Below are 14,801 nucleotides of genomic sequence, written 5' to 3'. Positions count from 1 at the left end.
GCTTTGATAGCTATTGTGAAAAGTGGAATGACCTGACGGCCATAAGCCATCGATCGGATTTTGTCGAAAAATACCTGTAACGTTAACAAAACACGGTCGTATGTTTAAGTCATTTTCACAAAAGTTTATTGACTTTTCGATAATATTTTGGGTGGATATGGGTCAGAAAAGAATGGTCTTTTCGAATATGTAGGTTTCATAGCCATTGATTAGCGTTTTAAATACGTTTTGATGTTGTAAAGGACACCGCGCTCCGCGCGAATCAAATTTTCGAATTAATTTTTCATTATTAAGGAAATGGTACGGATCATCAGTTTTTGTTTGCTGTTCTCTGATTACACATACATTTGTCTGCAAAATGCTACAACACCGATTTCATTCCGTCAAGCCGTTTTCCAGCGGCATCGATTTTCGTGTCACAATGCACGAAATCGGTCATTTTTTCACAACCGGCGGTCCTGTCTTGCACGTGGCGCGTGCTATACTATGAAACCATGTCAATACGCTAGGCCCATCTCTCCTCTATCGAGTGGTGTAAACCGCTTCTCGCTGCGACCCTCCGTTGCCGATTTATACAGCCGGGAAGCGGGCGCCGCAGGCCGGTTTTCGCCCGATCTTCGATTTGACCGTTTCCCGTGTTAACCCTATGGCGCACGCGAGCGCGTGCTGACGGCGCACCCCAGGTCCGATCACCCCCAAATTTTAATACAAAGGCCGCCCACGCCCACAGATTTGGCATGCCAAATTTCACGCCGATACGCGGCGCCTTTCAGGCGCAATAAGACACATAAGTCATGACGGATCACGCACGCACGGACAACTTATAATTCATAATATAGACTAGATGGCCATGTTTGCGCGATAACTGTATGGTATTTAATTGATTTTACGGGTTCTGTAGTGTGTACCAAGTTTGACAGAAATTGGCCCAGCCGTTCTTGAGATAGGAAACTGCTCCTTTCCAGGTGTGCACGTGCATTAGCATTTAGCATCCTACATATGATAATGTGTCGTTCGATATGTGCCCGTTGACAGTCCCAAACTTCAGCACAATCGGCCCAGTAGCGGCTGAGTTATTGCAAGAATAAATTTATTTTATTTACTGGCGAGTTCCCCTGGCGAGAGGTGCCTTCCGCTACCGATTGTTGTCAAAGGTTCAATTGCCTGCCTGCCGAAGCCACCGACCCGATTTCGTCGGAAAATACGTGTAACGTTATCAAAACACGGTCGCATGCTTGAGTCATTTTCACGAAAGTTTATTGACTTTTCGATAATATTTTGGGTGGATATTGGTCAGAAAAGAATGCTCTTTCCGAATATGTAGGTTTCATAGCGATTGATCAGCGTTTTCAATGCGTTTTGATGTTGTAAAGGACATCGCGCTCCGCACGAATTAAATTTTCAAATTAATTTTTCATTATTAAGGAAATGGTACGGATCATCAGTTTTTGTTTGCTATTCTCTGATTACACAAACATTTGTCTGCAAAATGGCACCACACCGATTTCATTCCGTCAAGCCGTTTTCCAGCGGCATCGGTTTTCTTCCCACAATGCATGAAATCGGTCATTTTTTCACAACCGGGGGTGCTGTCTTGCACGTGACGCGTGCTATACTATGAAACCATATCAATACGCTAGTTCCATCTCTCCTCTATCCAGTGGTGAAAACCGCTTCTCGCTGCGCCCACCCGTTGCCATAATATCCAGCCGGAAAGCGAGCGCCGCAGGCCGGTTTTCGCCCGATCGTCGATTTGACCGTTTCCCGTGTTAACCCTATGGCGCACGCGAGCGCGTGCTGACGGCGCACCCCTGGTCCGATCACCCCCAAATTTTAATACAAAGACCCCCCACGCCCACAGATTCGGCATGCCAAATTTCACGCCGATACGCGGCGCCGTTCCGGCGCAATAAGACACATAAGTCCTGACAGACGCAGGCACGCACAGACATGTTATAATTCATAATATAGACTAGAGGGACAGCATTACGCGCAGCGTAATAAATCAAGTTTCAATAAAATCGGCCCAGTAGCGGCCGAGTTATGGCCAGAATAAATTTGGTGACTCCTCTTGGCCGGCGGTGCCCTGTTCCGGTATTCATTGCCAAAGGTCAGTGACCTTCCGGCTCTGATTTCGCTCAGTTTTCGCAGCGAACAATCTGAGCCTACGGCGCGTGCTCTCTGATCGGCGCCGGCCGCGGCCAAAATTCCGCAAAGATGCGCCCGCCACGTGCAAACCGCCGAGCGCATCCCCACCAAAATTTAATACGACAAATAGATGCACGCGTCCGACTTAAGTCCAAAATTTCACCCCCGTAGCCCGCACCGTTCCGGAGCAATAGCCCGCCAAGCGTGACTGACGCGTTTCATACAGACATTTTGATTTTTATATATGTGATAATTTGTATGGCTGTTTGTAGAGACAAAAAAAAAAATAATTGCCACTTTTTTGCTATTGACGTCATTAAAAACTCAAATAAAATTTTTGATTAAAAGAGGAAATTGTGGCTCGCACGTCCTTGGTGATTTGAGCGAAGATTGAAGAAAAATGAAAATCAAATTGGAAAAATCAAAATAGATGAATGTTTTTCTTTCTCATTCTTGGATGCTCACTAGTGTTTTGATGCCTTGCATATCAAATTAGTTTGAGACTTGCTCAGAAGGCTGCTTCAAGCCTGGCATATCACACCCCAGAAAATATGCAAGGTAAGAAAGAAGCAAGAGTTTTGACTAGACAATCACTGTTTGACAGTCCATTAACTTCAGTTTCATTCTCCATAACAATTGATAATGAAAAGCATCAGGGTCTGTTGTTCTGTCCCACAACCATGCTTCAGGATTTGGCATTAGATGTCTACACTGCTAGTGCTTCTATTCTGTTTCATTGTTTATGTTTTCTGTTGATGTAGGTACCACTACCTACCTACCCATCTTTCTTAACCCCTTGCAAGGGCTTGTGTAGGCAACCTATGATGCTTCATGAGCTTGAGAATCTATAGCCCATTGCAATGTGCTTTTGGCTATATGTTTTAACTAAAAGCAACTTATTATATACTATTTGGCTGCATTTCATTGAAAGTATCCACGGCCGGCTGACGGCTGGCTGCCCACAGTTTGCCACGGCTGTGGGCGGCTGTGGCTGTGGAGCCACGGCTGCGGGGCGGCTAGGCTGTGGAAAATTGCAGCCGTGCAGAACTCTACCGCAAACGCTGCGCGAAACAAAAAAGGAAAAAACGCCCGCAACACGCCGCCAAAAACGCTACTGCAAACGCCGCGGAAAACACAAATGAAAAAAAAACGCCAGCAACACGCCGCAAAACGACACCGCAAACACCGCGCAAAACAAAAACGGATAAACGCCCGCAGCACGCCGCCAAAAACGCCTTCGCAAACGCCGCGAAAAAAAAACAACAACGAAAAATACCCGCAACACGCCGCCAAAAAAAGCCAACGCAAACACCGCGGAAAACAAAGTGAAAAGGAACCACAAGGAACCGACCCGCCAACGCAAACTCCGCGTAGAATAATAAAAAAACAAGAGAAAAACGTCCGCCCGAAACCCACTGCCAAAAACGCCGCCCGCAAACGCCGCAAAAAAAAACCAGAAATGGAAAACGCCCGCAACTCATCCCTAAAAACGCCAAAGCAAGCGCCGTAAAATGTAAAACGCCTGACCGCAACCGACCGCCAATCGCAAATGTCGTGAAAAAACGCTCTCCTGCAAAACTACCGTCAGCAACACCACCGCAAACGCCACTGAAAATTAAAGCAGAAAAACTCCCGCCCGCAATACACCGCCAAAACACCAAAAGGCAAAATTTACCGAAGCCAGAGGATCCCCGGTCAAAAAAAAATCACCTCTGGCACGTGCCAGGTGTAGGTACCTACCTTACAGTGGCAGAATCGCCTATGGTACCGAAGGTCCAGGCCTACGGCTACTACAGTGCTTATGACTGGAAAGTTTTTGACGAACTGGTTAGTAGAGGGCAAAACTACTTGCACGTGCATTGCACGTGCACCGTGCATCCCATTGCGGTAATTTTTATATCACCATGGAGCGCCCGTCGAGTTCTACCAATCTGCCAAATTTGACGGTTTTAGCTCAAAATTTACCGAGGCAGGAGGATCCCCGGTCAAAAAAGCAATCCGCATTTGGCACGTGCCAGGTGTACCCTACAGTGGCAGAATCGCAAAGGTACCGATTACCGAAGGTCCATGCCTGCTGCTATTGACTGTCAAGTTTCGACGAATTGGTTCAACCGCTTGGCCTACAGCCCTTGCTCATGGCCAGCGGTGTAAACACTGCTTGCACGTGCATCGCACGTGCACCGTGCACCACATGATGGTCATTTGTGTCATCGTGAAGCGCCCGTCGAGTTCTACTAATATGCCCAATTTGACGGCGCTAGCTCAAAATTTACTAAGGCCGGAGGATCCCCTTCAAAAAAAAAAAAAAAAAAAAAATCCGCCTCTGGCACGTGCCAGGTGTACCCTAGAGTGGCAGAATCGCCAAAGGTACCGAAGGTCCAAGCCTGCTGCTATAGACTGGCAAGTTTCATACGAATGTGTTCAACCGCTCGGCCTACAGCCCTTGCACATGGTTGCGGTGTAAAAACTGCCTGCACGTGCATTGCACGTGCACGGTGCACCACATGACGGTCATTTGTACGTTATCGTGAAGCGCTCGTCAAGTTCTACCAATGTGCCAAATTTGGTGTAGCTAGCCCAAACTTTACCAACGCCAGAGGATCCCCGGTCAAAAAAGAAGCCCGTCTCTGGCACGTGCCAGGTGTACAGTCAGTCTTAAAAGTACCGCGCAAAGTAACGGTGGATCCCTCAAGCCTGACCGAGGAAGGACTGCTAAATTTGAGTCACCGAAGCAACTGACATCCTCATTCCTCGTCCGTTCCCCAGGTCAATTGGTTCGGTGACTTTCAAATTATAGCAGGCCCTTCCTCGGTCAGGCTTCCATGGTCACTTTGCGCGGTACTTTTAAGACAGACTGTACTTTACGGTGTCAGAATCGCCAAAGAATGAACGGTTCCATGCTACTGCTTATGGCCAGCAAGTTTCGGACTGATTGGTTCATCCATTTGGTCTACAGCCCTGGTAATACCTAGGAGGGGTGAAAACTGCTGGCACGTGCATAGCACGTGCACCGTGCACCCCACCACAACCATTTTTACATGGCCTTGTAGCGCTTGTCGAGCTCTACCAGTGCACCGAATTTGATGTTGCTAGCTAAAAATTTACCCAGGCCAGAGGATCTCTTGTCGAAAAATGTTCCCGCTCCTGGCACGCGCGGTGTGCACCCCTCGCAGACGGTGACCCCCCCCTGGAAACTGGTTCAATGTGGGTTGCATGTGTTCTGCGATTCTGGCGTCTGTGCCTCCGGCCGTTTGGCCTGTAGCCCTGACAAAATATTTTTGCAGTGTTTAGCCCGGCGCCACGTGGCACGTGCCACGATGTGCGGATCGACCCGGGACCGGCATCATCGTCGTTCCGAAGGATCAGTGCGTCGAACGGTGCCACCCCAGTCCCGGTCGGTCCACCCGTTTGGGCTCCAGATGCCGAAATGCTTGAACACACACACACACACACACACACACACACACACACACACACACACACACACACACACACACACACACACACACCCGGACACGGCGTCGGCCAGCCAATGAAAATTTCCGAATGGAAAGTACGCGCCAGCCGAGGGGGGATGGTACGATCCCCCCTCGCCGTTCCGCCCCTGATGGCGCCAGAGTCTTGCGGAAAGAACGGGCGTGTGCGCCGTTACGAGGCGCAGCGACTGGTAGTACCCGATATTAAAGGGACCCTCCCACCTTCGAAAAAGTTAATGAATCGGCATGAAAGTGATGTCGCTCGGTTCAGAAAGATAAAAATGAGTATCTAACAAATTTCACCGAAAAATATTCACTGGTTTTCAAGATATTAGGCTTTTACATTTGTTTACTTTTTGGGATCTCCGCTGTTCCTAGCGAGTTTTTTGAAAGCAATAATTTGGCAGCCTTGAAGTGCGGCAGACGTTGCGCGCAGGGCAGTGTATACCACCACGTGTTAACGATGGCTTTAGTCTAATATTAAAAAATCGTTAGATCTCCGCTGACGTCACAAATTCTAAGGGGGCATTCCAATGCATTAGCCCCTTAGAATCCGAAAACTGCAAGTTTGAAATTCCATATCTCCGAATTGAAGCATTTTTCGATGTTGTGAGTGCCCAAACCAGGGCCTCGGCTAAGGAATTTTGACTACTGGGGCAAATCGTCAAAGTGTGTTGGCGCCCTGCTGGAGGGGGGGGGGGGGTGAACACCTGCGGTTTTGCCTGCGGTTTTTCGTGGATATCTCAAAAACGGCGGCGCTCCATCATCCATCAATTCTACACGTGCTGTAAAAATTTCAGACCAAGGTCATTCAAGATCAGGTCACCAGATCACTTCAAGTGACCTCACCTCATAAAATGTTTCCATGAATGCCGTAGCTACACCGAGTGACCGATCGCTTTGAAACTTTTAGTGATTGATAAGGGCAACAGCATGTACAAAATTTATATTTCGGAATTTTCATATCGGTTACCTAAGGTCAGCTCAATTTTGCGACCTTTATTATAAGTCAATGGGAGAAAATTCAAAACCACCTCTTTTGGACGAAAGTCGTTCTTAACACTATAAAACACTGTACGTGACTTTGACACACTGAACATGAAAATAGCACCCGTGACCCTTGTTTATGCCCCTGAGGTCATATCAGTTCACGAATGGTATCTAACAGTTTTTCGCGAATAACTTTTGAAAGAGGCATGCTAGAGCGATGAAAATGCCTTAGTTGTGTTTGGCTCGACGATGCAGATGGACTGATATGCAACATGACAATTTCCGGTCAGATCATGATCTTGACCTGAGGTCGAATTTTAACGTTGACCTTCAATGTCAAATTGTAGTTAATTTGATGCGTCTTGACGAGAGGAACACGATGTCGGTAAAAGAAAGCTCGTGCAAGGCATGAGTCAAAAGTTATTGCAGAAAAACTGTTCCCGAAAATATCTTCTATTTTGGTAGTTTTTTTGCCCCTTGCAGGCAAAACCGTTGACGTTAGGTCAAATCTAAGAGAAATAACCAGAAAGCATGCTAATATGGCTATCAAATGCGCTTTTCCGCAGTGCCGTAGCTCTAATTGGTTCCCGAGTTATCCGTCGGCATCTTGTAAACTGTCAATATTCTACCTGAAAATCGGCGAAATTTGGCCTTCACCATGACCTGACCTTTGACCTGACGAAAAAAGTGGCCGCAGTAATATCGTCATTATTTTTGACGCTGTTTCGAACGAAGAGGGATTATGGGGTGCAAAACGATATGTTTGCCAATGCACGCCTATGTTTTTGGATAGAAATTGAGGGTGCAGCTGCACGCCGTGCACTCCCTTTTCCGTCGCCCCTGATTTCTTGCCACAAACGTCTTCAACCGCTCCCGAATGAAAGAATGTACGTTAATATTGATATCTTCCCATTTTGTGGAGGTTGGGCAAAGCCTGACCACTACTGGGGCATTCCTCGACTCTACTGGGGCATTTGCCCCAGTAGTTAACATGTTAGCCGAGGCCCTGGCCCAAACCGGTATTTGCAGACCATGGCCAACAATTTGGCTATCTCAACTCAAAACTAATGTTAAGGTGGGATGGTCACTTTAAGGTCTCAGGTCAACCGGTGACCTCTGTCGGCCGACCTCTCAGTCGGCCGGTGACCGCGAGCCAGGTCGGACGTGCGTGCGCAGCTCCGCCCCCTACTGAGACTGGAGGTAGCGCGTCCGAGCGGCTCGAACGCTGAGGGTGTTACCGACGACTTTTTGGTTAACAGTCCAGCCATATGACTGTGTGATTTCTTTTTCTGTGCGGTGTAGCCTGTGGACGAGGCAAGATTTGGACCTTTGTGGAGCGCCCGCGATTCTGAGCAGTGTTTGTGCGCACGCTTTCTGCCGCCATGGAGAGTGTCAGTGCGAGAGACAGTGACACTGAGCGCAGCGAGCGGCACTCAGTGAGTGAACTAGTGAGGAATTATAGTGACTCGCAAAGCGAAGCGCAGAAACGCGGCAGATCGGAATCCGGTGATCCAGCGCCGGCGGGGAAGCGTGGTGCGGGGAAGCGTGGTGGTATTTTACCGTCTGCACGAACCACGGGCACTATCGGTGCGGCCCACTGAGAGTCACGAACGGGCACCAACACTCCATTTTTAATGTCAGCATCTAGCTGAGTTTCAACCTTGTCTTTGTAAGCAAACGGCAGTGAACGAGCCTTGCAGAACTTTGGCGGTACGTTTGCATCAATGTCCAGCTTTACTTTAACATTTTTCAGTTTACCCAGCTCTGAGCTAAACACTGTCGGGTACTTGCGTTTGAGTCGCTGCAATGGCGACGAAGACAGGCTGCATCGGTGGACTTCAGACCAGCAGATCTTCATCCGCTCGAGCCAGTTGCGTCCCAGCAGACATGGAGCCGACCCCTTCACGACGATCACCGGCAGCCGGCTGTGAGAGGCACCATGGTAGACGACGTCAGTGACAAACTCGCCCAGCACGGGAATCAGCTCCCCAGTGTACGATCGCAGTTTGACGGGACACGCAGTCAGCTTGGGGCGGTCACGCATCCGCTTATACGTTTATTCATCTATTAACGTAACCCCCGCCCCGGTGTCCAATTCCATGTTAACCCCGATTAGCCCTCCGATGCTGACGGGGCACCGGATGGGGGGCGGACTGACCTGGCCACGGTTCACGATGCATACTGGTAGACCTTGGTCGGCGACGTTCGTGAAGCTGATGTCCTGCTCCTTTTCCCGACCTCCTTGTCCCCGGTCAGCGGCTCCCGCATCCTGCAAATGCACTGTTATGTGCCACACGCACCCGTTCCTCTTCGTCCTCCGTGCACTACACAGTCGTGGTACACTTCAGTCTGCATTGTTCCTCGCTCGGCGCTCCGCCGCAGACTGACGCCCGCCCGGCGCCGCGACCCGACCGCCGGTCAGCGGCCGGTCGGTCGCCCCGGGCGGTGACGTCACAGAGTGGCCAGTATGCGGGCCTAACAGGTACGGGTCTGCCCCCACAACACTCCTCCCCCCTAAATGAAAACGCGACACTTCACAGAAAATGGCCACAACTCAACACAACAACGGCGCATCACGTACAGGCACACCCTGCAGGTTGCGCCGCCATACGCCAGACTTCGGCAACACGAACATCACAGAGTCTTAACACAAAACACCACCCGCTCGAGACCCATCAGCGACACGATTACCAAACTTCGGCACCGCGACTACAACAGAATCCCAACATAACACCACACACTCGCGGCGCCTCAGCGACAACAGAACAACACCGAGCGCGACCGCCGCACGCAGCCCGGTGCCTCACGCCCGTCACGGCGCCGAGAGCCGGTCGCGTCGCCGACCGCGCCCGGGGCGCTCCGCCCACGGTCCGGGACACGCCGGGAGCGCCGCCCCCGGCCTGGGACATACTGCCCTCGGCCTGGGGCGCACCGCCCTCGGCCTTGAGCACGCCGCCATCGAGACCATCGTCGTTATCAGTCGGTAGGGGCCCGGCCTTACCCGGGATGTTCATCGGCGGCCATGAAACCTCCAGGCTATCGTCAGCCGCCACCATCCCACTGAAGTCTGGTGGGTCGATCTCACCCTCCAGTATTTGTTGGAGGATGTTGTCCGCGTCGGGCTGGTCGTCCCCCTGGTCGGGGAACAGCTCCTGGTTTACATCAGGTGCGGTGACATCGATGGCGTCGGCGCCCCTCGGGAGGACCACGCTCTGCCCGAGCGACAGTCTCTTGACGGCGCGCCAGAGTGCCGCCACCTCCTTCTTTCGCTCCTCCCTCTCTGCCTCCAAGCACGATCGGAGTCGGCTCAACTCACGCTCCATCTCTGAAATTGGATCGCTGTCAGACAACGTCCTCGCCATACATGGGGCCAAACGACATGTGTCTGATTAAAGACGGATTGGAGGGCGTGAGACTCGCCCGGACCTAGTGACATAGGGACCTAGTGGTCGCGAGGGTGGTTCGGCTGACTTAGTAAGTATGAGTAAGCGGGCTATTTCTTCCCCAGAAAGCCCCTCTGTCACTTCCTCAGTGTCGCGCTGTGGAGTGTGCCCGGCGCGCTCTTGTTCGGGGATCATCTCGGGACACCTCGTTCGGGATCTGGGTTGGTCGGGATCGGAGTTGGGTCGTCGGGGCGGGACCCTTGGGGCGGCGCCACCCCCGTACCTGGTCGACTCCACCACTGGTTTCAGGTGATTGTGGTGCACCACCCGTATACGACCGGTGTGGTCCTGTACACGGTAGGTTACCTTACCTACCTTATCCGTGATCGTCGCGGGACCGGCGTACGGGAGACCAAATTTTGGCTTACCGCCAACTGCTGCTCTGTGGTCGCGAACCCAAACCCGGTCACCAGCCCGATACCTGGTCTCGTTCTCTCGCCGGCCGTGACGCTTTACCGACTCCCTCCCCGCTCGCTCAGTCTCGACACGAGCGAGATGGTGGGCGTCGTGCATTGCCTTCAGCCGATCCGTTACGAACGTCTTTGCGGGCACCAGCTCTCTTGGGGGAACATATGTAGCTTCCAGCGGCATGCGCGGCTCAAAACCGTGCACCAGGAAGAACGGGGAGAAGCCCGTTGCGCTGTGGACGGAGGAGTTATATGCCATAGAATAGGCCTTCACATCCACATCCCACTGCGGGCCTCCCCCGCTGACATACTTGGCCACCATATCCTTCAACGTCCGATTAACCCTATTCCTGGCGGGGGGGGGGCCTCATGAGCCCCCCCCTGAGGTTTTTTGGTTATTTCTCCCAAACGCGCTGAGCTAGGAAGCTCAAATTTTCTGACTTTTCCTAAAAGGCTTCAACGCAACATGTCTGAAAATTTTGAGTTGATCTGACCTCAGGTCAGGTCACCAGAGGCGGTTTGGTGACCCTACCTCAGAAAAGTTTGCAATCACGCCAGAGCTAGAGTTTTTGACCGATCAATTTCTTCTCTTCAGGCTTTAGTTAGGGTACCAGTATGTGCAATTTGTATATCTCGGAATTTTGATATCGGTGACCTAAGGTCAGGTCAGTTTCGCGACCTCCCCATTATAAGTCAATGGGGGAAAAATCAACTCCCTGTTTTTACCACTAAAACGGGTCGGAATGGCCCCATATACCATACATGACTTCATATACGATCAACCTTCACTACCTTGAGGTCTACTTTGCTGTTGGGCAGCTTTGAGGTCATGTGACGTCATCAAAGGTCACCAAAGGTTTTTGGCCAATAACTCCGTACAGGAACAAGATACAGACGCGGGGATGGTCTCATTGTGTTCAGCTCGTCAAGACGCATCGAATGATATACATGATGACCTCGAGGTCCCGTGACCTGAGGACCTTGACCTTTCGAGGTCAACATATATATCATTCGATGCGGATTGACGAGAGGATCACGATGATGCCCTTAGTTTGTTCCTATCTTGACTAATTCGAAAGTTATTCGAGAAAAACTCTCTCCATATCTAGCGCCGCCATTTTGACTTTTTCGACCCCTGTGACGTCATCTTTGACCTGACCTGAAAATGACCTTGGTAAAAATTGTAGATCTTGACCGTGCGTATCCGATGCCGTTTACCGTTTGTCGCTGCGATGTGTAGTTTTTGAGATCTGAAGGGGGGGCCGAATCGGCCCCCCGCCAGTTTCTTGTCCCGGCGGAGCCCGCCAGGAATAGGGTTAAACCTTTCGACCATGCCATCACTCTCGGGGTGGTAGGGCGTGGTCCGCGTCTTGTGTATCCCGAGTTTCCTACACATCATCTGAAATAGATCCGATTCAAATTGTCTCCCTTGATCGGAGTGGAGACGCTCGGGTACCCCCAGATACACCCAATCTAGGAGTGCCTCCAGGACTGTCTCGGTTTTTTTTATCTGGCATGGGATAGATACGGACAAACTTGGTGAAGTAGTCCATGATGACGAGTGCGCACTTGTTGCCCTTCAATGAGTGCGGCATCTCCGTGATGTCGATGGCGATCCTCTCAAATGGCCTGGACATGACTTCCGTGACCATCGGTGCTCGTTTCTTTGGGTTCGGACGGCGCCTTCGCTGGCAGAGGATGCATTCCTCGCAGTAATTACAACATTTCTGTGATCGCTGACCGCAAGATTTGACGGCGATCTGCCCTTTCTCATTCCTCTTCCGTCGGTGCCGACAGTCTGTCGGAGCTGGCGGTTCGTCGTCGACGATATCGTCGGCGACTGTCGGCAGGAGATCGCCGACCGGTCGGCTCGGGGGTTTAACGCTCCAACACTGACAAGTCTGCAGCTGGTGGTAAGGGTAAAGGACCAGCCGGATATGACCTCGCTGAAGGCGCCGACCGCTGAGACGGACACCGACATCCGACTGGTCGGTAAGCCCTGCCTGGGACACACTTCACACGATCTGGTGATTCCATATGTCATGGGACCTGTCCATGTGATCACTACTTCATTAACGGTGGGACTGTGTTCCATATATCATACCACCTGTCCATATGATCACTAGTTCACTTACGCTGTATGATGCTGATTCCAGCGGACAGTTGCCACGCCCTGCAGACAGCCGACCTGCGCGGCTTCAAGCTGGAAGCCTCTGCCCTGCGCCGGCTGGCGCGTGCGAACGCCTCCAGTCTGCGTGAGCTGACGCTGCCGGCCGGCATCAGCGACTGGCAGCTGGAGGCGCTACTGAAGCCACTGAAGGCTTTGGAGACACTAAATCTGAGCCTACCCGTGGACAGCACCGGCAAGTGGCTGTGGCTGCTGCCCAAGTCGCTGAAGAGACTGGACATCACTGGTAAGACCGCCGTGCGGTACCAGATCACATCGTGATGTAATAGAACCGCGCCTGTTTGCCGCTGCACCAAGCCATTTACAGTCTTCCAGTCCTTATTTAGTGATGATTCATTTGCCGTCTGCTTCGGTCCTATGGGTCTAATGCTGTCCCAGGTCTCTAAGTTCCAAGTTCCCGCGCTGGTAGAGCATCTTAACTGTTTGCTAGTCACTATAGTAAACCCTCGCCCTGGAAGGGAGGGGGGGGGGGGGTCGGGTCGATGCGCCCAAGGCCCTAAATACAAGGTTGCACGGACTTATTTCTACTAAACCTACCAGAATATAGTTTCACAGTTGATTATTTAAATAATTATTCAATCAAAATTTCTTTATTATTATCTCGTAATCATTTATAAGCAATTTTATAAATCAACTTTCAATTTGCTTGCCTTTTACTAGCAAAATAACTTTTCTAGTATTGGGTCAACATAGTGGTGTAGCAGTAGGAACCACATCTGGCAAAACCCCAATGCCTACATTAGGGTGACCGGTTTTGCACAAAGTTTCGAAAAGTTTTGCTCCCCAGGTCTAATCTAACGTATTTGGGGGTGCTGATGACGAATCCGGCGGAAAAATATAAAATTCGAATTTATTTTGACCGCCCCGGCTCTTTGAATATTTTCGGTTTTCTCAATTTTTGCATGTTTTTGAATAATATGATGAATATAATGAAAAAATATTAACAATGTATCGCTAAATGCATGTACCAGTCGATTCGGCATACAGCGGCATCGAAATCGGCACGCCGCCTGCTTCACCGGCCTCGCAGGAAAGCATAAGCTCGAAAGGTTTGCGTTAGTTACCCGATTCTCTCCATAGATGGCGCTGGCGTAGCCGCCCCCGGCCGGTCGTTGCCGTGCCGTTCACAGCCCCGGCGGTCACTTGCGACCGTCGTGGTCGTTATGCTACGTATATCAAAGCACGACAGAAATGTTCACTTCATTTTTATGTTACTTCAGACATATTTTAGACCTAATGTTGAATTGGATAAATGACTGTCGTGAATTGGCGAAATAGTGGAGTGCGCTCGGGGGCCATTTACAATAGCGAGGAACGTAGGTGGATTGATCTGAGTAACATATGACACTGCGTTCACTGTTGATATGAAGTTTATTCACACTATGTAGTCGGGTGACATGAGAACAAACCTTGAACCTTGAGAACATACCTTGTGTACGACACATGGATGAAGCTAATGCTAGGTACTTTTTCATTTTGTTTCGGTAGGCCCGTTTGTTCAGAGCGTAGCCGTCCTGTCGGTCTGCGCCTGTTACAGCTGTGACTGATTCGGTGGTCAGCTTTACAGCCTTTTCGGTGGGTTGGGAATGGCAGCTGCCGGACATTGGTCACGTGACCACATTTTCCGTGTGACCTTGAGTTGGCACCAGATTTTGTCGACAGACATGGCGCAGCTTATTTTACTGCATTATTTTATATACTAAATATTTAGGCGTATGGTGATAAATGATACCGTGCAAATAATATTGAATCATCGGTGACATAGTTACCATTGATACTTGAATAGCATCAATAAAATGCAATTAATCTATTATTACTCTTCCATTGATTTTATTGTGTTTGCAGGCATAGGTAGAAACTGAAAAGCTGAGCCTGCAGCTTACAGTTGTTCTATACAGTAGCAGCGGAACAAGGGGGGGGGGGGCACTGCCGACTTTCGGTCCGATTCTTTCCATGCAACGCCCATAGGGCTAATGTTAAAATGCCAAAATTAGGGGGCACGGTGCCCCGGTGCCCTCCCCGTTCCGCCGCCTATGGTTCTATAACTCTTAATGCATAAATCAATGCTACTGAGGGCTGCAAATTTGTTTTTTACCTATCTTTAATAACTGATGCCCTACCTTCATCTACCATTATCTGTAAGAATCTT

At 50.4% G+C, this 14,801-nt stretch overlaps 1 protein-coding gene across 1 annotated transcript; it reads left to right on the top strand.

Moving 5' to 3' along the window:
• Window positions 1-12,018: 12,018 nt before the first annotated feature.
• On the top strand, window positions 12,019-12,915 carry LOC122372885. The gene is made up of 3 exons (XM_043350550.1): window positions 12,019-12,025; window positions 12,262-12,456; window positions 12,621-12,915. Exons 1-3 carry the CDS (start codon window positions 12,019-12,021, stop codon window positions 12,911-12,913), a joined length of 495 nt encoding a protein of 164 aa, XP_043206485.1. The 3' UTR covers window positions 12,914-12,915.
• The last annotated feature ends 1,886 nt before the right edge of the window (window positions 12,916-14,801 follow it).

The sequence above is a fragment of the Amphibalanus amphitrite genome, unplaced genomic scaffold (genome assembly GCF_019059575.1).
Source record: "Amphibalanus amphitrite isolate SeventyFive unplaced genomic scaffold, NRLGWU_Aamphi_draft 001413F_arrow, whole genome shotgun sequence".
Lineage (NCBI taxonomy): Eukaryota > Metazoa > Arthropoda > Thecostraca > Balanomorpha > Balanidae > Amphibalanus > Amphibalanus amphitrite.
The sequence above is the reverse complement of the archived record's forward strand: the minus strand, read 5'-3'. Positions and strand labels throughout refer to the sequence as shown.